We start from the raw sequence: 27,202 nt of genomic DNA, 5'->3' as shown, positions 1-27,202 counted from the left end.
TTTAAAACAACAGAGCATAACCAAAGCATATGTGCAAGCCTGCTTTGTTCACACCTACTCATCCTGCGTTGATCTTGAGGGGACAGAAGCGATTCTGGAAGATCTTTGGCATCGCAGCTGCTTTCTAAAATGCTTTTTGCTGAATGGGATTTGATAAGACATGTAAGGCTGCTTCCTTATGCTTTTGGGCAACCGTCTTCCTATGTGCCGATGAGATATTTATAGGCGAGGTCTTTGTTCCCCGCTTGCTGCTGGATGATATTAACTTCTCCGGATTGTCAGAACCTCAGGTAGGGAAGGTGCTGGTTTAAAAGAAAAAAGAAATCTGTTTCTTCAGAGCACAGGTGCAGATCTAGGGCTCTGGGTTTTGCACATGCCTCGGGGCTGTAATCAGCGATGCCTGGAGCTGGCTTTGAGCGCAGTGCCACGCACGAAGGCAGCGTTACGGGAGCCGCACCATTCAGGATAACCACAGCCTGCCCCATGCTGCCGCCTGAATTCCTGTGATTGCTCCTTGTCCGCGTGGGACCTCTGCGTGACGTGGAAGGCTGTGTTTGCTTGGGTGCTTGCTGGTCTGAAAAGGGCAGGGGAGCTCTTTCAGAAATCAGCCGCCTCCACAGGCTGGTGGCGAAGCTCCGGCCTCTCTTGCTGTTTGCCCACGCAGGGCTCTGCTTGGCAGTGCTCGCTGTCACTGCCCAGGGCCCAGCACCACTGCAGCGTGACGAGCTCCATTTCGACATCTGCTGAAGTTTCAGGTTGGCCTTTTATGTAGTCGGAGCCATCCCGAAATGCCACGAGGTGGCACTGCATTAGCTCTGCTGCGGGCGATGACAGAAATCCTCCTCTGGAGGGAACCCCAGGGCACTTCAGCCACGGTGCAGTGGGCATGCAGAGCTTGCCACCTGTGCCCACAGTGCCAGGGGAAACACCTGAATGCTTCCCCTGGGAGCTGCTGATAAATCTGTCCCCAGTGGGGCTTGTAGGGTTGTTCTGGGAGGGAAGAGGTGGAAGGGGCTGCATTGGACATTGGTTTCCTGTCTCTTCCAGCTCCTTTGCAGCTTTGGCTACTAACTGAATTCATTCGTACAGCCCCCTTAGCAGGAACCATAATAACAGTCCCAGAGCAGCTTTTGATCTGTGTTCCTTTGCTTGACAGCACGAGGCTTCAGTCCTTGCCCCGTTCCCAGTTGAAGCTGTCTTTCCCAGTGGAGCAAACTGGGGACGGTGCCCGCTGCTGAACACCGCTCTGGAGCAGCACAAGCACAGCAGCAGAGCCGGGGGATGACCAAGTGGTGCCTGTGCTCTGCCATGTGCCATCTGTTAGCATTACCCAGGGCTAAGCTGTTGGGTTTCCAGGCCACCTGATGGCATGGCTGCATTGCTTCTGGGAAGCGTAAGTCCCTTGATTTTTAATACAGCTCACTTCTCCCATTCTGAGGTAAGTTTAAAGCTAAGAAATTATCTCCAGTTTCCTGGGGAGCAAAAACTGGAACGTAGGCTCACTAACCTACTGGGGAGCCAGCAGAATATCCTCCATCTGGTAGGTGCAAAGGTTGAGGTATAAATTTAGATGACTTGCTTAGGGACATCCAGAGATCTAGTTTTGAACCAGGCTGGCACATCCAGGCCTCAGAGGGGAGCCAGGAGGAGCAGGCTGCAGTAGAAGGGCAGATACAGATGTCACTTCTCACCACCACTCTTTCCTTCCTTTCCTCTACTGGTAGAGGTAGGTGTTTATATGCACTCTAAGAATGAATTTGGGTATTTTAATTTGTTTTCCAGGCATTTATTTATTTATTACAAACACCCAGGGGCTGTGGACTTCGTAGGGTAGTGCAGAGCACAACTGACCTTCTGGCTTTCCTCTTGGATCTTTTTAGGCACTCTGCCTTTGCATCCTGAGGTTGGCCTCAGCATCCCTCAGCAAAAAACGTGTGGCCAACAAGCTCTTCTGATAGCTCCTTGTGCAGGGCCAGAAGGCAAGCGAGGTATTCCAAAGGTTGGTGGCTTTATCTCAGGAGAGGACAGCCTGCCAGAGAGTGCAGAAGGACATGCTGAATGTTGTACCTGCTTCTCCCTGCCTGATTCTGTGTTAGAAGCATTTTTGCCATCAGTGGGAAAGTTTTCCTCTGGGGTACGCTTCCAGGAGTAATGGTGGTTAGTGCTTACGTTGTCAAGGCAGTTTGCAAGCATTAATTAAAAAGTCCCAGTGAAGAAGAGAGGCACAAACTGTGTTTTGGAGCTAGAGAAACTGAGTTGTGTATTGTTTCAGCATTTTGCACAGGCTCCTGCAACAGATTGATGGCAGGCCTAGAAGAAGCTGGAAGCTGAATGTGGCTGCGGGGCCAGCACCAGCTCCTCCGTGACCACGACAGGATGATGGCTGACCCCGAGCTCCCAGCTCAGGAATACGGCACTCGATGTTTTCTCTCAGCACTCTACAAACTCAGAGGAGCTTCTGGGAAAGTTATCTGTCTTCTTTCCACCTATTCTTGCCTTTTAGTTTCTCCAGCGAGCTGTCAATACCTACATCTCTGTTTTGGGGAGGGATTGCTTTGCAGCTGCGTTCAGCCAAGTTTGATCAGAGCAGCTAGGAGCAGCTTTTGCACAGGTTTCTTGTAGTCCAGCTGCAGCTCGTTGGATTTATGCTGCTTTGATCCATCGCCCATTTATCTCCTGAATATTCCCCGACGGGGAGGTGCCTCCTGTTGCACAGACTTTGATGGTTTGTTACTTCTTCAGCCTGGTGTTGGGGTCTCAAGTCAGGCTATAGGGAAGCTCTGTATCCAAAATGACTGGGAAAAGGAGATGGGGCAAAGTGGGAAGAGCAGACCCCATAGGAATAGATCCCCTAAAGCTCCTTTCCTCCCTCTCAGCCCCTGCCTGGGGCCACCATCTCCTGAGGGTCCCCAGCTCCCTGCCAGCCCCATGTAATCTGCAGCTCCTCCCCAGCCCAGCAGCTGCTCTCTTGCTGTGTAAATCTCACTGCAAAGCCTTCGAACAAGCCCCATCCCGCTGTATATCCAAACGGCGCTCTTCCTGCTCTGCGTTGTGTCTGTGGTTTGTGCGTATAAAGCCCGAAATAGATCAAGAGCGCGCGGCGGGCTGGAGAGCAGTTTTGCCTGGAGCATTTCAGTTTTGGTTTCCCAGCAGCAGGCTGTGGCTGTTGGAAAGTTGTACCCGTGGACTCGCTGCTTGCTTGAGCTTCTGAGCCGCGTGCACGCGCTTTGGTGGGGGAAGCAAGGTCGTCAGCAAGCTGCTGGTGGGAAAAGATAACGCTCATTGCAACCCGTGCCTTGCGAGTGCCTAAGGTTGTAATGCTGGGTATGCAAAGCAGATCGAAACCAAAAAAAAAACCTTCCTTCAATTAGTTAAGCTCTGAGAAAGTGTCTCCTGCATTGCAGACAAAATGCAGGCGCTCGGAAGGGAAGAAGCAAGCATGAAGAATTTGGTAAGTGATGACGGCCTAAATCCTGTCCTTTAGCACAGGCGCTTCTTGCTGCTACATGGTCAAAGTTTGCAGCAGGAATGTGACATCCATCGTCCTGGGTGGTGCTGGCCTTTTGGCTTCCCTGTGTCCGAGCTCCCTGATGCTGACCGCGGTGAGGTGCAGGCTCAGGGGGTGTTGCCATCCCTTTCTGCTGCTTCTCGGCTCTCGTGCTGACCTCTTGGGACCACAGGCAACTCGTGTGAATTAGAAAGTGTTTAAGCTGATTGAGCCTACCTTGAACGGTGACAGTGGCTACAAAAATACCAGGAGCGTGACTTCTGATCTTCTCTAAAGATATTTGTGCACGTGCAGGATTCGGCTGTGTTGGGACCCAAATCCCCAGACTTTAAATTGCCTGATTAAAATCCTTTCCACTAATCACTCTTCCACTTTGCCTGGTTTTATATAATGATAAATAACATTTCACAGTTTCTCAAGTCATTATAACATCTTACGGAAAATATCCAGACTTCTCATATAAGATACCAACAGGAAAATACCTTGTAAAGTGCAGATGCTTAATTTTTTTTATCCTCATACTTCATAAAGCAATAAAAAAAATAGCTCAAAACCAAGTTTGAGATCCCATTACAGGTCACCTTCAGGGTTGCTGAGCTGCAATGAAAGGTATTTCTTCACACTTGATAAGAATAATGTGTTTATATTTATTGCAGGGGCAGAATACAATTTATGAGCTCCTTAGCCATTTATTTCCTGGGGCCTGAACGGAGCTGGGTCATGGGAGATCAATGGCCTGGCTAGCATTTTGTTCTCCAGTTTCGCACCTTTGTTTTTTTTTTATTTTATTTTTTTTAAGGAAGCCACTAATCTTCCTGTTATTCCTATTCCTATTACTCCTATTATTTCTATTCCTATTATTCCTATTCCTTCCTATTATTTATTCCAGTTGGCATATTAGGATCACCTGGCACCCCAGGCAGGAATCTTCCTACGCACAGGACAGTTTTAAATAATCCTTAATTTTGGTTGGTCCCATCTCTGAGACTCCCCTGAGGGATGCCTGGCAGACTGTGCACGAAAGTGTTTTTACCAGCTGCAGGATTTGTGGCTGATGTTTGGTTTTGCTGTCTCGAGCACATTAGGACTTTGTTTTGTGAGTGACACTTGAGAAAATATCAGTTCTTGTTTGTCCCAAGTTCGACCCCTCATATCCACGATCTGTGGGTGAGTAAATGCTTCGTTGTCACTCAGCCACTTTACCTGTTACTGAAGTCAAAATTCCTTTGTTGTGTGATTTCCCAAGTTTTAAAATATTGCATAAAGCGTTTAACTTCGTTTTTGCCGGCATGTAAATAGAGAGACAGCGGTGCTTCAAAAAAATTATTAGATAGTAATTCAGTTTAAGAATTGAGTCTTTCAGGCTAAGCTGGTAATTTCTCGAAGTGACTTTGATGCACCTGTAATGGCTTTGCAATTGTCAGAAGAAAAACTCTGGTACTGAAAGCGCATTTTATAAAAGATCCATTAGCCCAGTATCTTTCTCTTGGTTAAAAGAAAGGATTTGCGGCTGATAATGGCTCTCAAAAACATGTCTTGTCTTTCTTACATCGGGTTGCGTTTTTAGAGAATTATGTGAAGTTTTCAGATCGTGGCAATTTGCTCAGCGTTTTGCTGCTCCTCATCCTCAGAAAACTGCCTGTTACACAAGCGGCTGTCAAAATCTACAGGTTCTATTTATTGGCCTTTATAAAGCACTTTTCACTGGGATGTTCGAGGATTGTGCGTGGATTAAAAAACAGCAAGGAAACGAGCTTGGAGGAATCTTGATGCCTTTTTATGCTGGGCATGTTATAAGATAAAACGCTGGATAAATGGGATGGAAAATGAGAGTGGGTTTGCTGTATGGGTGGGTTCTGGCTCTCTGCTCCCTCAGACTGCTGCTCCTGCCCGTGCCACAGCCACAGCACCCTGCAGCCTTGTCCCAGGTGTTTGACAGCTTTTAGGGGGAGAACCCATCAAAATACGCCCTGGTGGGCAAAATAAACAAGTTTAATAGCTTCATATATGGATGGAAATTCTTGCGAATATGGCTTTATGCACTGAAAGTTGTTAGCTGTTTTCCCCCCAAGAAATTTTGCAGAAAACTTCATTTCTAAATGAACTGCTCATTTTAAAACTTCCTGAACACTTATTTTTGGAGTGATTCCCAAAGTTGATGTTATAGTTACCAGTAAAATTGAAATTGCTGTCTTTTTCTCATTCTGACACGATGCTGATTCCTGGGTACGTTCGTGACTTCGTAACCCAGCCAGGGCTCAGATGAATTTGGTACTCAGAAAAGCTCCTTCCAGCTCCTGAGAAACAAATAGTGATGACACTGGTGCTGTGTGGATGGCTGGTTAAGATCCTAAATATTAGCTTGTCCTTTTTAGTTCACGCCATCCAGTTTCATCCAGGAACAGCAGCCCGGTGTGCTGTAGAAATACCAGCAGGGAAAGAGTTAAGACAAAATAAATCCCAGCAGAGGGTCCCCTGAAATAATGCATCTCTGACATAGTTTCTGACCTTCTGCCTTTGCTTTTCCTCCTTCCCCCTCCTCCTCAGTCCAGTTTTTCATTAAGATGTTGGAGCTGGATCAATGGAGTGAGGGCAGGAGGCTGCTCAGGTCCCATGGTCCTGGGTGGAACTGACGACGATGATGAAGTGGACCCTCGTTTTGTATTAAATGCTGATGCTAATTCCTCTTCTCCATTAAGAAACTGCCACCGAAGAGCAAACTTATTTCCTCGTGTTTTGACAGAAGGTGAACAATTGCATTTGCAGAAGCAATTTGGGGGAGCGTAAAAGCTGTCAGCACAACGAGGGGTGGCTCTCAGTGCGTTCAGACACAGCGGCACTGCCCGCTGAATGTGTCTGCTTTTCCCTGGCCACGCGTGTCCCTGTGTGAGGTATGTGAGGTATTTTTCAGGGAAGTTGGCTGGGGATAGGCGCTGGTCCCTCGCTTCCTTGTGCCAGGTGGTCATCCTCATCCCTACACACAGGACTTCAAAGGGACACCCTTCTGGTCTGGCCACACGCTGCAGTCACCGCGTGCTCACGTGGATGGCTCTGCAAGGTGCCAGGAGGCACTCTGTTTCTCGTGTTAAACAGGCTGCTTAGCGTTTTGTTATTTGTACATGGGAGGCTCCTTGAGAAATCAGACATGAAAAACAGAGTTCACAGATGAGGGATGTGATCCCGTCTCATTCATGGGTCTGGGAGTCAGGGGACGTGGATTCCACTCCTGATCCTGCCACCTCCCTCTGTCACCGCGGCTGGGTAGCACGATGTCCTTGTGCCTCAGTTGTCCTGGTGACAGAAAGGGACTGCGGCTTCTTGCTGTCTCGTAGGGAAGCTAAGAGGCCAAATGCTTATTTGCAAATGACGTTGAGATCCCAGGCTGAAAGCTGTTATGTAAGTATAAAATATATTATTGTGGTTTGTTGCAAAACAGAAGAAAAATGTTTTTAATTGTGTGCTGTTGGAGCAATCAGTTTCTTGCAAGAATACAAATAAAGATCACAGCTTTTCATGTCATTTGAAAGAGGCAGTTGGTAGCAGCATGAAAGAAAAATGTCTTAGAAAATTCAAGCACGGTCATCTACAGAGAAAATACTTCAATTCGTGCCCTTTTATCTTTCCTTTTCCATTCTGAGTTTCTTCCCCACATGCCCTGCAGACAGTATCCCTATGATACTGGAGTCTGCAGCCATGCCTGCCTGGAGAGATGCCCCCCTTCCCAAAACCCAAATCTTCATTTTGTCACATCAGTGGGTGTATATTAAGGAGTGGGTGGTAGGAGGAAGGATATTATTTGACAGCTAATATTGTAAATGCTGTCTAATACGGTTTGTATATGGGAACAGTAATAGCTACTGCTGCTGTGGTTTTGTTGCTGCGGGGAAAATGCAATAAATAGGAATTTCAGAGGAAGATCTGGTGATGAAGAAGGGTACTGGGATTTCATTTGCTGTTGTTGTGCTACCACTGTTAAATCTCCTTTCTCATCTTATTGGGATAAAATACAGGAATACTGGAATAAATATATATATATAAATATGGGAATACTGGAATAAAATATATCTAAACAGACCCTGGCATGCTATAGGCGTACCACACGAAGGCAATATACATACCTGTTCCCATTAAAACTCACCCCCATGATCCTCTGTGGAGAACCATGACACTGTGTGTCACAAAACCTTCCAGCTCAAGATCCCAAAGTGCTCTCCAAAGACTGATCGTTCATCTTTGTGCTGCCCTGTGGTAAGTTAGCATTGCTGTCGTCCTTTCATAGGTGATGAGGGTGGGATGCTCCACAAGCACATGGTCAGCTGGCGGCAACACCGGGAGGAATGCCCGCCCTTCTGACCTTGCCTGCTCCATCCACGAGGCTGTACTTTGTGTGAAACCTCAGCAGTGTCTGCCACCGCGCATCGTTGGTTTGTTCCCTTGCTCAAAGCTTTGTTTTTCCTCCTTTGCTCTTCCCTTTGGTCAGGGCACCCAAGCATGGCAAATACTGCAGAGCAGGTACTAAGGAACAAGCCTGTAAGGAAATAAGCTGCTTTGCTTATTAAAATAGAAGAATGCAGTTAACGTGTGCCCTGGCAGTAGGAGAAGGATCAAAGACAGCGCTCTCCCTCCTTTGCATGTGTACCCCGTGTTCCTGGAGACCCTGCTGCTGCCTGGCCTCCTGAGCTGCTCAGACGCAGCTATTGTGTGGGGTAACAGGACAGAAACCCAATATGTTGTTGCATTTCCCCTTCCGGAATCACTGAGGAATATTTGGTTAGCCAGAAAGTTGCACAAAGTGGCCAGGGCTGTTGTGTGTGCACTCCAAAACCAGCCACCAAACTGCATTCCTAGTAGGATAGGATATCAGAAAAATTAAGGGGATTCTTGGTATAAACTCATTTCTATTTTAGATAATTAAACCAAATTCTGTTTCTCTGACTAAAGTGACACAAATTACAGTGGAAGATTTTGAAGTGTTTGCCAGGAGTCCACAGAGTTTTTACTTGTGGTGAGCTCTTTGCCCATGGAAGCCCATCCTCTGCTCCCACTCAGGGCCTCCCATGAGGACCTGTGCAGCTTGCTGTCTCCAGTACGCCATCTGGGCACTGCCTCATCCCCTGGCTTGCAACGTTTGAACCTAGGAAGAAGCCCTTTGGTAGAGACAGCTGTGATCTGGCCAGTCTCCTCTTCTTGCTGGTGCAACCTTCTGTTGGTTTTTGGTTTAATTTCGCTCTGTGTAAAGGCTGTGACTGCCTCTGCGGACAAGGCCGAAGGACCATAACCACTGTTTGCAGCACTGCGACTGATCGCTTTCAGCTTGCTGGTCCACCCTTGGATCATTTGCTCCAGCCAAGCTGGAGGATGCCTAATTCAGTCGCAGCGTGCCTGTGCGAGGCTCTACAGCTCCTCCAAAATGTAGTTTGTCCTGGTGTGCGACTTCACTCAGGCAGCGACTGTGGATGCGGAAGGGTTAAGGAGAAGAGGGCTAACTCCCCGTGTGCATGAGGCACTGAGGCCCAGATGCTGTGCTTAATTACCCTGGCCAGCTCTGGCACCATCCTGCTCCAGGGGGAATTACATGAGGAATGACGTGTCAGGGGCTGCTCCTTTCCAAGCTTCCCCGAGCACACCAGCCCTATCCCAAATGCCCCCAGGACAAAGTGGCTGTGGGGCAGGGGCTGCCCTTGAGGTTTCCTGCTGGGCTTCTGCACACTCTGTGTGGCGTCGGGGCCACTGGGAGAGCCTCATTACCAGCGGATCCAGGACTACAGAAGCAGCTTGTAGAGCCTCTGGTGTACGAGCAGAGCTTGCTCGAGCAGCTTGGTTGGTATTTCTGTTCCCTCGCTGCCATATGTGTGGAAACATCCCGTTGTGGTGGTTTGCTTTGCAGCCTCCTTGCATCTGGACAGGGCCTGCCCACCATCCTGGGGCACTTGCCCCATTCCCTTTCCCCATAACCAGCAGGAGTTTTAAACGATAGAAATGCTGGAGGATGAATGTTCAGACTGAACTTGGGAGGTGGTCTGTATTTGGGCAGAAATTTGTCATACATGGTTTCTGAAATAAAGTCTTTTTTTTTTTTTTTTTTTTTTTTTTTCTTTCTCCCTTTCCCATTCTGTCAAAAAAGAGCAAAATTAATTTAGTTATTCTTGTGAAAAGCTCTTCTAGGTGGCCGTGGCTGTTGTTTCCTGAAGCTGTTTTTCAGCTGTTTGAAAGTTGTGATTTCGCATTTGTGAAATGCTCCTCACTGAAGAGTGACGTGTGGCTTTTTTCCCGAGGAAATCGGGTTTGATTTGACCAGGCTGTTAGCACCGCAAATGGCACGCCGGGCCTGCCCTGCAGAGGGTTTTTGCTGGATTTAGGTGTGTGCTCATGAAGGAGGAGCTGGCCAGGAGTGAATAACTTCGCTCTGCAGCCAGCTGGGTGTCCAAAGGGCCCTAAAGCAGCACCGGCTGCTGTTCACGGGGCTCGGAAAACTTCAGGTAAGAAAAGCATTTCCCGTAGTGCCTGCTCCTCTGCCTGTCAAAACGCCTCGGTTGCCTGGGGAAAGGCACTCGGCTGTAAAAGCCGAGAGGGCATGAATCCTATTTCCAGGTCTGTGCTTCGTAATTTTCTGTACTTCACAGCTCCTCTTTAGTGAGCCCAGCTCGGGCTGAACCAGCCAGAAGTCGAGAGCTGCGGTTTGTTACGGAAATAGGCCCCGCTCGGGGACGGCGTGTGGCCCTGATCCAACGGCCACTGGTTTTTATTTGGCCGGTTTAAGGGTTTTTGAGAATCACATGCTGAACGTGCAGAGCGAGAGGTTTTAGTAGGCACATTAACGCGGCCCCCGAGAATGGCTGTGCTCTGTGAAAGCGCCTTGGCCGAGGTCAGGCGCAGACTGATGTCCCCGATCTCCTTGTGAGTGCCTCTAATGAGCCTGCAGATGCTTTGCAAACAGAAAACTTGGTGAGGGGGAGCACCACGCTGGTGGCATTTAATAAAAGAGAGATGAGGGCATCCTGTGGTCTGGGGAGCTGTGTGTCCCTGTGGGGTTGAGATTCTCTCTGATATTCTGCTTTGTTTTTTCTAAAAAAAAGCAAGCAGATAAAAGCACTTTATGAAAGGAAGTGGAAAAACATGCCTCACATTTGAGTTTGAATGCTTAAGTCACCTCGGGTCCTGCACACTCGGAGCTCCAGCGGGCACGGTGCCCTGCGAGGACGTAGGAGGTGGGTGCTTTTTGGGGCCCCTGGGTGAGCAGCGGGGAGGCAGGGTGCACACATCGCTCCAGGTAGGTGTGTTTGCTTCTTCCTCAGTGCCCTGGGCCTCTGGAGCCACTCGCAGGCTGAGCAGGAGAGGCAGAGGGGCCCTGGGAGGCAGATGAAAGCCGTGGCAGGCTGAGCCCGGGGCGCTTTGCAGCCAGCCCTGGAAGGCGATAATCATTGGAGGGATAATGGCTTGTTTCGGGTTAATAGATCCTGACAGCCTAATTTCCCCTGGTGAAAATAAAAGGGAATAAATCTTAGAAATACTGTAAAATCGATAGCTAGCAGCGGAGGGGCTGACAACAAGACCCTATATCCACAGCACATTATTTTCGTGAATTGTTCATTTCACATTTTGAGCAGTTGGCTTCTCTGCGGCTTTGCTAGAGCCAGGTAATCCTCCCTTCTCCTTCCTGCCATGCCCATCTCCTCAATGCCTGCATTTTACTCGCCTTTCAGCAAAGGGCCGGCAGCCTCGAGTGTGTTGGAGGGGAGTGCTGCCCCCCTGCCCGGGGGACCCCACAGCTGCCTGGCTTTACTGGGAAACTTGGGGCTGCTCTACCCCTTCGCCTAGGCAGGCGTGGCTTAACCTAATTACAGGTCTTTATCTGTAAACAGCGAGATAACAGCATCCTGACCCTCCGAAGCAACCCAGCCGCAGGAGTCTTTGCTCAGCGCTCCGTGGCTCTGCTCCCCAGAGGAAGGCTGCAGCTGCTGTTATGCTCGTGAGCTGAAGCTAACGCCGCACCTCCTGGCCTTCCCAAGGTCAGGGTTTAAGATTCTTGCACCGAGCAGCCAGAAGCTTCCCCAGATAAATCGCAGGGTCCGCTGAGAGCGGTTTGCAGTAAGTGTGGGTTGGCAGCGTTACAGGAGCAGAAGATCATGAACCAGAAAGCTGTTAAACACTTGGGGATGGATGCCGAAACGAGGGCTGTGGAGAGCACTGCTGTGCTGGCACCGAGCCGGGAGCTGTGGGGCTGGGGTGGAGCAGGGATGGGGTTCTGCTGATCAGTCTGATCCTCTGCTACGTGGTGGTACCTTGCTGAGGAGGGCTGCTGGATCCTTGCTGACACGCACCAGCCCAAGCATGGGCTGCACAGTCCTCCCAAAGGGTGCAGGTGGGTTTGGGGAAGATGGCTTGGGCTGCAGGGGATGTTTTCTTGGTATTGGCTTCCCCGTGAATGAAGGAGGAGTGAGCTCTCAGTCAGTCCTGTGGTGGACTTTATTTTAAAGGCAGGGTGGAGGAACTACGTGTTACTGTATTTCCAAATGCTGAGGGTTATTTAAGACCTTTTACGGTAAAAACTGTGGTAAAAGCTACTCTCCTTTCCCAGATGAATAACACAACGAGGTTTTTAAGAGGAGCCTACATGAGTGATTGATCCCATCTTGAAGTTACAGGGATTTGGCCTTTTCCTGTCAAGGCATTTGCCTCTGAGCTGTTGCTTGAAGTTGTGTTCTTCATTAACAGGAAAGAAAACACAGTTTGTGCCCTGGATACAGACATCTTGGACAGAGGCAAGTGAACTTGCTGCCTGTCTCAGCTCCTCACTTCTTCCTACCCGCTGGGTGACAGCCGGAGACAACCTGCATTTCCTAGGTGCTCAGGGCACTGCCAAGGGACTAACTCCTGCCCCTGGAGCAGGCTTCCTGTGTGATGCTGAACTTGTGTCTCTTGGACCCAGATCTTGTCCTGTCACGTCTCACTCCCTTCCTTTTCCCTTTTCTGGCTCTCCATCAGGTAGCTTTCAGACTTTTCAGGCTCACCGTGTGTTAGTGCAGTGGACATTCAGTGATGTCCTTTCCTTCGCTGGCACTTCAGTCACTACATACAGCACAAACGTACTGCTGGGAGAAGCCTAAGAGGGTTTCTCCACTAATGACTGAGGTTGTCCTTGAGATTTTCTTCCCCAAGGTGAGTTCTGTTATCCCTTCTCTCCTGCTGCATACTTACCACTTAGTGCTGATGACCCCGTGCAACACCTTTTCCTCTCTGTTGATACCAGCCAAAAACTGGGGGAAGACCCAAGACCCTTTGCATAAAATAACTTAAATTGAAGTGTTTCTTTTGAAGCAGACTTATCACTCTTTCCACTAGAACATGCAAGCAGTGGCTAAAATCCCTTTCAGAAGGGCCCAGACATCCTTCTGCTTACTGTGGACCCTTTCTTCCCCTGGCAGTAGGAAGGATCTCCATCCATCCCCTCTCTCCCACCAGGAATTCTGCTCATTTCAATTAATAACAAAAGCAGAGCAACATCAATGATTTTTTTCACAGAAGCCTAGTTTAAATAGTACAGGTAGTTGTGTTTTCTCCTAACACCTTTTCGTGGAAAAATCAAGGAACTGGTCCATTAAAGCTCCACCTCTCTATTGTGAAAAGTAAACAAAAATCAATGTGCTGCAGGCAGTCCGCTCACAGAGACGGTGCTGACATCAGGCTGGGCAGAGAATCCCCCAGTGACTCCTGCTTGTAGTATATATTTTCCTCTGCTGGAGTAGCTAATGAAATATGTATAACATTTAGCAATAGTGATAATAATAGCTGGTTCACGTGTAGAGTTATTTCAGTTGAAGATGACAGAGTTCCCTTCTTTGATGTATTTGCATTGTGAAGATACGTGGACTGAGGACGGTAAAATAATTTTAAGAAGTCACCCTAAAAACTGGGATCTCAGTGCTGTGCTTCAGTGGTTACAGAGGTGCTTTTGGGGACGGAGGGTCTGGTGGGCAGGAAAACAAAGCTGGGGTCATGAAGTCAAAGGGCTCAGGTCCTCAGAACTGGAGCCTCTTTGTGACATGTAGGCAGTGGGAGACGATACCCTCACACCAAGTAATTTTTATTTGCAGCTGATAAGCTGCAGCCTGTGTAAGGGGTCAGGAGGCTGAAGTGCTGCAAACGTGTGGGGTGCAGGAGCTTGAAGGGACAGCTTGAGGCGGGATGGGAGAGTGTGAATCTCACCCTCGCTTTGTGAAACTTGGCAGATGTGCTGGAGTCATTTGTCTTTAGTTATTCAGCAGGTCAGAGGCAGAGCCAGAAATAGAATCCAGGTCTCCCGAACTCCGGGGCCACCACCGTTATCTCCAAACCCATATTTCCTCTCCAAAGTCGTTTCAGAACTACGCAACGTGCCATGGGATCTTGCACTTTTCTACCCAGCCAGCTCTTTGACATGGCCATGCAGGTGCTCTTTGATCATTACAGCGTATTCAAAATCTGTGACAGGTTGATTTTGCTCAAGAGCTGAAAATGAGTTTTTCATGTGTGAGGGTCTTTTGCTACCGTAGGCAGAGGCAGAACTGTGATACCGAAGATAAAATGAGCTAGCACTTCACTCCACAGCTTTCAAGGTGACCTTCACATTAACAAAACAAACAAAAACCACTTGAATGTAAATCAGGAAGTGTTATGTATTTATTTGTTTACGATTTAGAAAATGAGGGTTAAATGCATGGTGCTTTTTGGACACTTTAGAGAAAGCCTCTAGGAAGCTTCTGCACCCCTCCTGACTCATACGTTATGCTGCATAGCGATGCAAAATCGCACAGATCTGGCCAGTGTGGAAATCAAGCCTGGGAGGATTGTAAAGCAAGGGCCTGAGTTGAATCCATTGGGGTTTCCATCAGCCCCTGAACGTGTTTTTCCTCTCCTCACCCCAGAGTTAGGTTGTAATTGTAGCTGTGACCAGAACCTCACGTGTGTCTCCAGCTCTTTGTTCAGGCCACCCAATGACCGTACTGCTCTGCCTTACTAGCAGGGCTTTTCTCTGAGATGACACCACTTTCTGTACAGTGCCCGTCCTTTATAGGCTCCGGGACCTTCTCAAGGAAGCTGCAGCACCATGGTGCCTCAACCACCACAGGCAGAGCGATTTGGAAAGCGTTGTTTTTTCTTTCACATCAGCCGTGGGGTTCTCGGTGGTGTGTGGGACCGACCGCAGCCGTGGCGAGGTGGCAGAGGCTGAGCACTGCCGGCAGGCAGAGCTCTCCTGCTGTGCTGCAGTCACGGCTGGAGCTGGTGGTGGCAGGACAAAGCCTGGGCCTTCCTCGCTTTCTGAAACAATAAACCCATAAACCCATGGCTACAGTAAAAATAAATAAAAAAGTCCTAAATTGCCCAGAGAAGCTGAAACAGCTCTTCTGGGACGGGGCATCTGTGCTGGTGCTATCAGGCCAGCGTACTCCCCTGAGAAGGAGCTCATATATCATTTGCTTTTGCTGTCTTGAAGACTCTTTTTTTTTACATTTTAACTGAATATTTGTCTTGTTTTGGCATTTATTGACTATTTAATATTTAAACATGCTTAATAAATCCTGAAACGAAACCACTGTCATATGAACATGGGACTTTTCGCCTCAGCAAGGGCAGGCATCAGCAATAAAAAGACAGAAAGCCCAAAGGAGAGGCGGTGTCAGGATAAAAAACGGCCTTCCCTGCCTCAGTAATCGCCTGGCAGGCTCGGCCCCGCGCCGGCAGCGGCAGCGCAAGGGCTCCTCTGGGAAGGCTGCGCTGCGACGAGCGCTGCTGGTGGAGGGCTGCCCACAGCCCTGGCGCCATCCCTGTCCCTTGGGCTGACGAAGACGGCGGTGGGGAGGGCTGGGAAGCCACAAGTCCCCCTCCTGCGGCCTCTCTCCCTCTCCAGAAGGTGCCCTCTGGGCCTGGGCACCTGTGGTGCTGCCTCTGCCGAGCTGCTGTGGAAGGCGCCGACGCCGTGGCCTCTGGCACAGCGGCTTTCGTCACTTGGCAGTCGGTCTGCTCACTGATTTCCTTTCATCACCTGACACTCTCCGGGGTTCTCTCAGACTGTCTCCAAGCTGTTATTTATCCTTCTCTGTCAGAGCCCGCTCTCTGCTCCAGCTCCGTTTGGGCAGGGCTCTGTCTGAAGGCAAATTCCTTGGGCCCCAGGTGGTGCAGCTGCAGGTCCTGCGGGTGCTTCCAGCAGGAACCTCCTAACCTCTGCCTTACCGTACAAACACGGGCTGTCCAGGCAAACAGTTGTGTTGTTTTCTTTGTCTGTTTGTTTGCTTTTTGTTTTCAAAGACCTCTTAGATCCTCTAGATCCCCTGAGAAGACCTAAATTGAGATCCTCAAGATCCCCTGAGGAGATTCCTGCAATCTCCTCCTGCTGTCTGTTGGTGTTTGTCCTACTGCTCATGCTGGCGGTAGCTGGAGATTCGGCTCAACAGCCTCAAGGCTTAGAAAAGGATGTGCTTCATGCTAAAGCACTCCTGAGAAGGTTTAGTGGTAACCAAATATAAAATCTGTAGGACCCACTCTGCCTTTAATAAGTTAGTTCTGTCATGCAAATTTACTCAGCGGGGTATGAAAGATTCTTAAATTTAGCGTAAGCACCAGAAAACTCCTCTTTCTGCATCAAGAAATTGCAGTGGCTTTATGTCATGAAGCAGCTCTGACGGTTGCACAGCCTCAGTGCACCCTAACGCCTGGTTGTCACCTTTGTTTTCCACGAAAACCTTCCAACGTGCTCAGTGGATTCAGGTGCTTCTCTGTGCATTTTAGAAGCCAAGATGTGTTGTTTGGAACAGCCACTTCCAGGCCTTTTGAACACGGATGAAAAGCTGCATAGAAAAGGAACAAAATTTGGTCCCCTATATCTAAACGGCGGGATCTGGGAACACTTCATAGCTGTTCGCAGGGGGTGCTTTGGCAGAGCTGCAGCTGCCCATGATGGTAGGGCCTGAGCAGATGTCACCCCCCAGATCATCCCTGCTTCCTTTTGGAGCAGACCCAGGCAGGTGGGAAGGACGGGGCTGCGGTGGGTTCCTCACTGAGCAGGAGCCCAGGACTTCGGGGCGTGCTGCAGAACGCACCTTCCCTGCAGCGAAGATGAAGCTAGAGAGAAAAAAATCAGATGTCATTTTCTACTTTTTTTTTTTTTTTTAAATAGCCACTAGGACGTATTTTAAGAACAATGTGTACTTGCTCAAATCCAGAGATGAGTATTTTCCACCTGGTGAGTGTTTTCACGTCTGAAATCCATTGCTCCTCTCGGCTATTCAGCGGAGCCTAATGAGCCCTATCCTGAGAGCTATTTAGCTCCGTCCTGATGCTGGGAGTGCTGACAACCAGGCTCGAGAGTGTGCATGCTGCGTGCTGAGCCATGTGCTACAACACCACACTGCAAAATACACATCCCGTCTTCTGTGTAGATACACAGGGGGAGCACGGAAAAGAGAAGGTGGGGAGAAGCCACAGGATAACTCCAGTGTTTAGCAGCCAACACACAAGAAGGTCTGTGGCTCATCTGAGAGCTGGGAGTGAGAGATGCTCCCTGCTCTGTGAGAAACTCTAATAGCAATACTGAAAATATGACTGGCTGTTAATTCAAAGAGACAGGGAAGCTTCTACCCATTTTGAAGTCCGTACACCTGAATACAAACCTGAAAGCTCAAAGCCCTTGGAGGCTTTAGAGGAGAAGTTTAGATTATGAATTTGGAGCTACATTTTACAGATTCAAAAGCCTGTGCATTTGTAAGAGCGTGAAACATGGTCTTAACCATGTAGCTTAGCAGCTTCCAGCTTTTTCTTTTTAATTTTTATTTATTTATTTTTTAAATCTGTGACCCATCAGTGGTTCCTTTTCTTCCCTATTCTTCCTCTTCTTCATTTTCCACTGAGATCTTTTTCAATACCTGAATTTGCCCTACGCGTGTTAGAAATCTCTAAGACAAAATTGTTCTACAGGTGACCTTTAATATGGTCATGTGCAGAAGTCAGTAGAGATGTCCCGTTAGACCCCTTCCAAACCCTAGTTTATTATTTGGCTGACCGTGTTCACTGTTAGCTTTTCCTGAAGCGTCTGTCAGCAGTGGGGTTCAAGGTTCAAAAAAGCAGTGACCTGAGCAGAGACGGCAAACCATAAAGGAGGAGGAACTGGATGTCATTCATGCCTGTGCTAATAACTGAGAGCAGTGACAGCTTGGTTTTATTTTCATTTTCCTTCTTGTCACTGCCTCTGTCAGTAATTTTCTTTTCAGACACTGTCTGGTCTGTCACTCTGTCTGCAGTCTTGAACCTTAGCTGAAGGACCACTCCACCTGGGTGGGTGCTGCCCAGTGCCCTGCTGTTCCAGTGACTGGTCCTGCTGCCTATTACAGTAATTTGGTGTAACCTCAAATGATAGCACTCAAATACGCCATGTTAATATCCAAAGGCTCTAAAATGTTCGCTCCATAAATACACGTCACATCTGATTATGGTACCTTTTAAGGATGCTCTTCAAAACAATTTGTTCTTTTCCGGATTGGCCTGGGAATTGTACTGCCACTAATTTATGAGCAGAAGCAGTTGAATGTTAGTAAAAAATTTTCAGAAAAATTTTGGCAAATTTTCCTTTGGTTTGTTTATTCCTCTTCCATGCTTTGTGCGCTGTGTTTCTGGGAAGTATGATTTTGGTACCCGTTGATGGAAATTATTTTCTGTTGAAAGACAATACAACCTGTCAGAAGACAGACTTCTGAAGTGACAGAGTTCTCATTCTCTCCAAGCACTGCCTTTACAATGCTTCTTGCTGCTCCTTAGCAATTCTGTTCATCTTGTTCGGAGAACTGAGGCAGTTCCATGGAGAATAAAGGCATCAATCACAGGAGGAAGACAACTGTCCAGGAAAGGCATTTAAAAAGCACTTCATAGGTTTGATTTGTTGGCACTTAACCTTTGTTCGTCAGTGTTGAAGAGGAGACGTGGTTTTAGGAGTGTCTGTTCACAACAAACAAAAGCGAACCAAAACCAGTGTCAGCCTCTAAACAAATCATTTACTTTGAATAAGTCACAAAACTTTACAAGAGTCTAATCTGGTATCCATTGATGGTAACACAAATTTCCAGTGATATCGGTGGTCATTGCTTTATGTTGTTAGTGATTTCAGTGGGTTTGTGTACTTTTCTGTCATTTGGGCTTTTTGGAAAACCTATTCGGGACTCTGTGTGTCTCGTATTAAGTAGGAGATAGACCAGCTGTGGTGGTCTTTGTTATATACATGAGTTTATAAGCACTAATACTGTTACAGGGAACAGAATTATTTTGTTTGTTAGCTTGTGCCATTAAAATTTGTCTTTTTTTTTTTTTTTTTTCGCTGAAGGTGCTGATTTCTCCACCTGTCTGATAGGTGATTACAGAGACGTCTGGGCAGCCACATACCAAACTTGTAGTGTAAGGCCAGGTGCCTTTGCCACACATCTGGTTTTCCCTCTGACCTTCCAGCAACGGAGAACCTTTGGTGTGCATGCTGATGAGCAAGTATCTGATGGGCATGGAAGGGCTGGACATACACAGAAAGAGAAAAAATAGCTAAAGGAGGGAGAGGGGATGGCAGCGAAGGAAGCATTGACCAACGTGGTGGGATGGGGGAGATCTGCAGAGCTTACAGGCTAAATTAAGGAGAGGATGTTGTTATTGCAGACCTGAGCCTCACTGACCCTCCCACCTCTCTTCTGCTAGGTTTCCATGGGCTGAGCTGACATGATTTTAATCCCCTTTCTTCTGGCTAGATTTGTCTTCTAGGCTTCCTGGGCCAGGTGTCGGCCCCACAGAGCATCCCATGTAACCCTTCCTTTCCCAAACCTTCAGCTTCGTGGTCACTGTCTGAGGGGCTCCAGGTCAGTTTTCCCTCAGCTCACACATCACAAACCATGTGACAAAATCAGCAAAATAGCAAAAGCATTTCTCTGCTTCAGTTTTCTCTTCCCTTTGGCACATTCCCTGTGTTTTGGTTCTCTTATAAGAGCAGGACCCTTGCTGTTTTTCTGCACATGACCCCTGCAGTAGGGTATCCGTGGCATCTTCTGTCTTTCTGTTGAGTAGATGATGAGCAAAATGTACCTTTAAAACTTGCTGTCCCCCTTGACAGTAACATCTTGGTCAGCACGGTTCACTGATCCCATTGCCTCACCAGCTTGCTTGCTGTTTAATTACCAGCTTATCAAAATGGATGTTTTTTTTTCCCGATGTGACTGTCATTTTGGCTTAAAGTGTTTCTTCTAGCAGAAAATTATCGAGGTTTAATGGTTCTTTTTCAGTCCAGTCCTGCTGGCCTTATAATTTCATTTAAAGACAGAGATCTGAGAAGAAAGGAGGCAAGCCGGCCTCTCACACAAGAAGTGCAGTTTGAAAGCGAGTCTCCGGTGTCAAGCAGAGCTCTGAGACAGAGGAAGCAGATCTTCGCTGCCGTTGTTAATAAACCAAGGAAACAATCCACTTGTTCAGCACAGGAGCTGCCACGCCAGCCTGGATGAGTCTGGAGGCCTAGGGGAGATGGGGTGTGAGAGGCGTGTTTCTTCCTCTGTTACAACCGGCTGCCGTTTTGTAGGACGGCGGTGTATCGGTGTGCCCCCCAGTGCTGTTTTTCTGACCTGTTTTATCTGAATTGTAGTCACTGATGGCAAATGGCGTAAGAGCTGGCCCTATTCTTCAGTGCAGTCCAGCTGGTGGTTAATGTGGAGGGATGGAACAGGGCAAACACATCGCCTGATTGTTGCTGGTGGCTGCCGGAGTGCTCTGAGCACCCCGAGCCCTATTCGTGTGTGTGCGCCTCTCTCCTTTCCGTGGGGAGAGCTGGCTTCATTCATCGGCTGCTTTGTGCCTGATGAAAGGCAGAGGTTCTCAAAGAACGCATGCCTCAAAGAGGCCCTGAGATTTGAGGCAATATTTTTGCTTTCAGGCCTTTTTTGGGCCACGAGGAGTCAAACAATAGCAGCGAGCGGGGTTAGTGGAACAGCTAACCTTTGGTCTACATTTGCAGGAGCGAAAAGGAGGTCACTGCCCTTTACCTCATCTTCTGTTCCTAGCCAGTGTTTTTGTTAACTCTTAACATTTTCAATGTGTATTTGCCTCGGCATCCATCTTCCTTGTGATGCTTTTTTTTTCAAACCCAGTGGAATAAAAGAGAGAGAGAAAAAAAAAAAGATGTTTTAATTTCTAGCCAGAGGGGAGAGTGTTATCTCTAAGACGAGTTTGGAGAACATAAAAAGTGTAAAATGAGCTAGCTTTGTAAGGGCGCTGGCTGCTTATAAATTACTTCTTGCTTCTGATGCTCTCTGACATGTAAGAGCTGTACCCTACAAGTGTATATTGGAGCAAGATCATGCTCAGGAGGCAGGTGCCGAGGTTGCAGGGAGGTTGCTCTGCTCCTCCTTGTGCTGCAACCGTGTGAGGAGTGAACAGGGAAACTCTTTCTGGCACCCTGCATCGCCCTCCTTCTTCTCTTCCTTATTTTGTGGTGTTTTTAATGCTGGCTTTACATGCCCCCACACTGAGACCTGTGCTTTTCTTCAGAGCAAGAGCAATGCAGGCAGCAGAAACGCATGTTCCTGCCTCCCATCAGAGCACCTACCTAGGAGGCAGAAGGCGAGAAGCAAGTTTGGGTTGCAGGTCTGACTTCATGACTGGGAGGTAGCAGCGGTGCCAGCTGGTCGCACTGTTTTCCATTTATGTATTTTTCTTGTTTATTTTCTGTGACAAGGAGCTCGGTCTGTTGTGAAACTGCTAACTCCTTTCTCACAGTTGACCAAAAAGTCATCAAAGTGGAACAGCTTTCATTCTGCTTTCATGTTGTACCGAGATATTTGGATTCTTCCTGGCCACCTCAGGTTGACGGTCTCATTCCCATTCACCTGACCTGTGCAGTCACTCATTGTTATGTCCCCTAAGTAAAGGTTTTCTTTGTGTGAGGTGCTGCTGTGGAGGCAGAATGGCTACAAGGAAGATGCTGAGGGTGAGCTCCCCTTCTGCTGCGGGTAACAGAGAAAGCAAGAGAGTTGAAAGAATGAAAAGATCACAATCTGAAAAAATGGGGCTGGCCACAAAAGCTGGGAGTGGGGTTCCAGATCCCTCTGGGACTTAGCACAGGGTTTTGGTACAGACTTATATCCAGTGCATTGTAAGAATAAGCATTAACATCAGGACATATGCAAATATAAAAGGCTGAACATCTACAAAAGGCATATTTTTTGAGTTCTGGGAACTGAATTCTTTCCACTTTTCCTTGTAGATACTTCCATGCCTGTTAAGTTCAGGGCCATGTGTGTATGAAACACTCTTAAATCCGCTCTCCCTATTCCTCCAGTGCAGGCATTTTACACCTGCCTGATGCTCGCACCGTGTGGGTGCAAATCACTGCACGAGGAACGAGGCAATCAGGCTCTGTACCGCACGAGGATTGCTCCGGTGATTCGTAGTTTATTTCGGCTGCATTCATGAAGGCATGCAGGTTTTTACTTAACACCTTAAGATTCTCTAATCAGCGTGCAGCTCCCCGGGTGAGCTGTCTGCCTTTAACCTCAAGAAGCTGTGAGGTCGCATCCTGCTGGGGGTTGTCTTTCAGTGGGAACATGCCACAAAGTCTGTTTTCCCCCGTGTGAACTGCAGGGCTGAATTCCCTGCACGTCGCCGTCCTTATCAACCCCAAACACGCTGCACAGGACTACGGCATTTCAGTGGCTCTTCGTACCGAGGAAGGAAAACACACCAAGCGAAGATTTTCCAGAAACAGTGCATGCACGAGGAGAGCTTTGCTCCACGGGAAGGAAGGGGATGGCTTGTGAGCACCCTACCCCTTTGCTTGCTGAGCTCTCATCCCCTCGTGCCGCTGTTCCCCTGTGCCTCTGGGCAGCCCCACCAAGCAGCTGATGTGCTGAGCTCCACCGAAGGAGAGCATTTACTGGTGGATCTGCAGCTGCCCAGAAGATACCAAGAAGCAGCGTGGATCTAGCGTGCACCTGGCAGAGAGGAAGCAGTTAATTAGCCTTTCCGCTGCCAATGTCAATATGTTTCTATTACAATCGTGGGTCCGTGTTGGTACCCTCAGGTGGCTAATTTACATGAAATTTCTTGCGTGCGTTAAGCTTTAAACAACATCCTGGGTAGCCTGGTGAAAAGGGCTGTCGATGGCTTTTATGCAAAACATTGGAAATTCAGCCCCTGTTGGGACTGGGATTTCAGCAGCAGCACAAAAATATTAATACTTGTCTTTCTCTCCCTCTCAATAAACAAATCCTTATCAATGTTTTTTTCCCCTAAACAAAAGAAATGGTCCAAAGCCTTTAAGACATACAAAGCCTAGATGTGCTATTTATAAAAAGAGCCAAGGCAGATAAAGGATGATTTATGATGCTCATAGAGCACCTTGCAGCCCGCTGGGTCACACGACAGTTTGCAAACTGATTGCATACACTCCTTATATCTGTATGTGCTGTGAGATAAAGGGGAAAAAAAAAAAAAGTGTAACTTTTTCCAGAAGTAAAAGTAAGGTACATCGCTACAGCAATTGTTTAACAGAACTGCACCACAATTTCAGGGAGGCAGAGAAGAAATAACCGAGCAGCAGGAAAGATAAATATACTATAGTTGGGTGGGTCTTGAAACAGCACGAAAGCCTCTCCTGCAGCGAGCAGCGATGTTCTGTTAGCAGGGCCGGGTGTCTGGCACTCCGGGTATACCTGGAAGTTGGGGGAGCTGCATTGCTCTGTCCAGAGCACCTGGCCAATTCTGCATTAACTTTATCCAGACTAAATGAATTCCTGAAAAACGCAACCTATGGCTGTTTTGGCAGGAGTGGGAAAGTTTTATTGGGCAGGATTCCCTTGCTGTCGTTACTGCTCCGTCTGTTCTTCACACACGTTTCCTAGAAACAAACCCCACTGCTTTAACTCCTGCCTGCGGTGTCTCACCTCCCTGATCTCCACGGCAGGGTGCGATCCCTCCCGAAAGGAGCAGCAGTTCTGTTGGAAGGAGCCTTGGCATCGAGCATTCCCAGCTGAAACGTGGTCTGCCTCTTTCACCATGGGCCCTCCGCTCTGAACGCGGCGGTCAGAAATGCAGAGATGATGGATGGACCTGCCATTGCTTCTCCATGTTTCGATTTTCTTCCAGCACTGGAGGAGTGCCAGCCCCTGCCCCGAGCGCTCTCCTGTCACCGGGCATTAAGGATCTCGTACCGCTGGTTGTGGCACAGCTCCTGCCGCTGTGCCTCCCTGCTCTGCTGCAGATCCTCCTGCCCGCTGAATCCGTGAGCTTCTCCAGACCATGGCTTGCCTTTGGAGAAGTGTCTCCAGACTGTGCCTCTGCTTCTGCATCCCTATAAAGGGCTGTGGATAGTGATATAGGCACAGAAGAGTGTAGGAGCTTTGGATTTTCTGTGCCAACGTGATCTATGGACTGCACGTGTGGGGTGCGCCCTCTCTGCATGCCTATTTTGGGTAAGGTACCAGTGTAGGAAACATCCCATCTTTCGGAAATCAGAAGGATTAATGCTTTCAGTGCTTGTGGGTCCCTGTTTCATTTCCTGTTGTGTGCCAGACAAGAGGTTTCCATACGCAGGTTGCTGCATCCTACATTTCACAGACACTGGTTAGTGATGCCTGCTGTGCAGAGTGTGTTTTAACACACCCATGCTGCAGGCTGAAACTGAGACAGAATACGGCTGGATGCTTTTTTCCAAAGATATCTGGCAGTTGATTACAGAAAGGGGAGAAGGACCTGAGAATCCAGACTCTGCTTCTAGCTGGACTGAGTCATGCTGGGGAGATGTGAGGTAGTTTAGGAAACATCAATGTTTGATGATTGCTTTCTGGTCAAGTAACCCTGCTAAGGAGCTGAGTTTAGCACAGAAACTGCAATAAAAATGATGATGCACGAGTTGAGTGTCTTTTGCAGACCTCAGGTGTGGCTTCCTTCAAATCCTTGGTGTTTGTATTGAGAATGCATCTATTGCCATATGGGAAGTGAATATGCTGCTGCAAATGGTGAAGATGCAGAAGACAGGTAGAGGCTTATCAGGATCTTGTAATAATTAAAACTTGTGTAGTCCAGAGTAACAGCTGATACATCTGTTTGGCTTTTTGTATAAGGTATTTGAGACGTGTCTTTTGTCTTAAGAGAGATAATCCTGAAAGAATTAAAGGTGACAGATGATCAGTTGAGTTATTGATCTGTTGATTGATCAATCTACCACGTGAATGTGTATATGACCTCATGAATAAAGCGTGCGAGGTTCTGCTAAGGTATTCAAAATGAAATAATGTATTTTTTTTCCATTCCATAGTCTGTGCGTGTGCATGCATATGCATCTGAGCGTACTGTAGCAGGTAAGGCATGAATTGTGATTTCCTGGAGCAGAGATGTGTTTTGTCTTCAGCTCTGAGCGCTGGTGGACCTGCACTTCTAATGAATGCGTGAGTGGTGGCTGGGGTGTGTAAGCGTCATGTCCCGTGAGCATCCTGCTGCCAGTCAGTGGTGTCATTGTGCAGGGGCAGCGCAGTTAGCCTGGAGGTTACAGCTACCACCAGCACCGTGACAACCTGAGCAGAGGACAGGAAAATGGCACCGGCCTCGAACTTTACAAGGAGACTTTGACGTGTCCAATGACCCGAGACAGCTAATGATAAGTAAGCAGTTTCTTTTTGCAAGCACCAAAGCTTCTTCTAGTTCTATGGCTTGATATCTAAGCACAACCAGTTGTCCCAGTCAAATACTGGCACCAGACATGTCTGATGAGATGGGATGCAGTCCTTAGAGTGGCAAAGGGTTTAGACTACACTTTCCCTGACTTCATTATTTTGGTATTCAGTGGTACGAAGACACATTAAATGCATGTTTTTAAATCCAGGTCAGCTCCCAATCTTGTGCATTGCCCTGCTGCTCAAGCCTGGCAGAAGGGAGAGAGCAGTGAAGGGGAGGAATGGCTCGGGGACAGGAAAGCAAGGCTGCCTGTTGTGGAGGTGGACTGGGAGATCATGTGGGTTTAAAATGTTGGTAGAAGACCTGAAGTGTTAAACTAAGAAGGGTCTTTGATGTGCTTCCCTGTTTCTGCAGGCCTGTGTTGAGAAAGCTGGGAACGATGCTATTTATTGCACTTATAGGGGAGATAATACACCTTGGAGTCATCTGCATTTCATGCTGTGGAGTTTAATCACTAATACCAGCAGCTTGGGTAGGAATGGACCCGAGGGGCTGTGGAGGTGGAAGAAAAAATGATCTGTAGTGACCATCTGTCTTTGATCTGAGAGGAAGGACCTGAGCCATTTCGGAGGGGTTCCAATAAGCAGTGGTAGGCAAGGTTTGTAGGGAGGGAATATCTTTTATTGGACCAACAGATATAGCTGGAAGAAACAGACAAGCTTTCAGCCTGAAAAAGCTCATTGTTTTTTTTCCCAGCTATACCAGCTGATCTAATAAAATGTATTCTCTGTGTGTATAAACCTTGCTTCAGGGATGGTTCTGTGCACTCCTGCAGCCCGTCACAGGACAACGTACCCCAGAAGAGGCAGCAGATGAACAGAGGTGCACTTTGCCTGCCCTCACCCGTCAGTCCAGCAGGTCCTGTCCTGGTCCAAAGGTGACCAGACAGCATCCAGCATCCCCATATGAGTGGGTTTCTGCCACATTCACAACAGACTCGCTTGGAGGAGAGAGGGCTGGAAAGGTCACTGATGTGCAGTATGGTTTCTGTAGTACCCAACTGCCTAGTGGTTAGCTTGCAGTTCCTCAGTTACTGAACAAGGTATCCATCCCCTCAGCTGGGACAGGCCTTTCATATGTTCTCTGATCCCATCCAGCCAGAAGAAGAAGTCACAGACAGTGGCCTTGAGTAGCCACTCTCCTCTGGACTGGTCCTTAGTGCCCTTCCAAATGCTCGTGACTCTCATCATGAGGTGTGGCAGCTACCTGCAGTGGCACTTTGCAGCTTCTGGAGCTCAAAGGTGGCAGCCCAGGTTTCAGAAAGGGTTTAGGAATATAAAGTTAAGTGGAGTAGTGTTTCTGCTGCATTATTATGTAGATGTGACAGACTTCCTAAAGGAGCAAATAAGAGCATTCTCCAATAAAGTAAAGAAGATCTCAGAGGAAATTCAGACATCTACCTGGGAAGTGCTTTTGATGCATCACCCAGTGAGCTCTGATAGCAACTTTTGACCTCTGATTTCTCACATTCAATTTCTTGATGTGTAATAGTTTATTTCTTGAACCGTGCCCTAGATTGAATCCCCCCAAAAACATAATTTCCAGCTAAAGAGGAGCTGGGGGCTGTCAAGATGAGGGCAGAATTTCCCTATGAACAAGGAAGCCAAAAGGGTCAGGCTGCGGTAAAAATCACGGAGCTGCTCATATAGTACAGAGCTGATCCAGCAAATAATTTGCCTCTGTATTTAAAAGTAATAATAAAACAAAGGTACTTACTTTGTTACTTAAAATACCCTTAGAAGATTAAAAGTCAAGATAAAAAAAAAATAATTTCCATCCGTCGGTATTCGTATTGTTTGACCACTCTGCAATTTCCTCGGTTAATGAGGTGCTAGCGAGTTTCATTTTTGCCTCTATAGTCATTTTCTGCTCAGTTTCAATTTTAGGTTTTATGCAGCATCACAGAGATGCAATCGCCAGAGCAGATTGTTAGTTTATATTTAAAATGCCTCCGCTGTTATGTTTCTTTTTTAA

General features: G+C 47.8%; 1 protein-coding gene across 5 annotated transcripts in view; it reads left to right on the top strand.

Moving 5' to 3' along the window:
* Window positions 1-27,202, top strand: part of TMEM178B (transmembrane protein 178B) — a 213,982-nt gene that overhangs the window by 86,953 nt on the left and 99,827 nt on the right. Inside the window, exon 4 of one of the 5 annotated variants that reach the window (XM_068663009.1) lies at window positions 1,881-3,653. The exons of the other annotated variants lie outside the window; for them this stretch is intronic. Within the exon in view, the coding sequence (XP_068519110.1) occupies window positions 1,881-2,152 (272 nt within the window). The 3' untranslated portion in view covers window positions 2,153-3,653. Of the gene's footprint in view, window positions 1-1,880; window positions 3,654-27,202 lie in introns of those variants that run through there. 5 annotated transcript variants of the gene reach the window in all.

Source organism: Anas acuta, chromosome 1 (assembly GCF_963932015.1).
Source record: "Anas acuta chromosome 1, bAnaAcu1.1, whole genome shotgun sequence".
Classification (NCBI taxonomy): Eukaryota; Metazoa; Chordata; class Aves; order Anseriformes; family Anatidae; genus Anas; species Anas acuta.
Note: the sequence above shows the minus strand (reverse complement) of the source record. Positions and strands in the feature narration are given on the sequence as shown.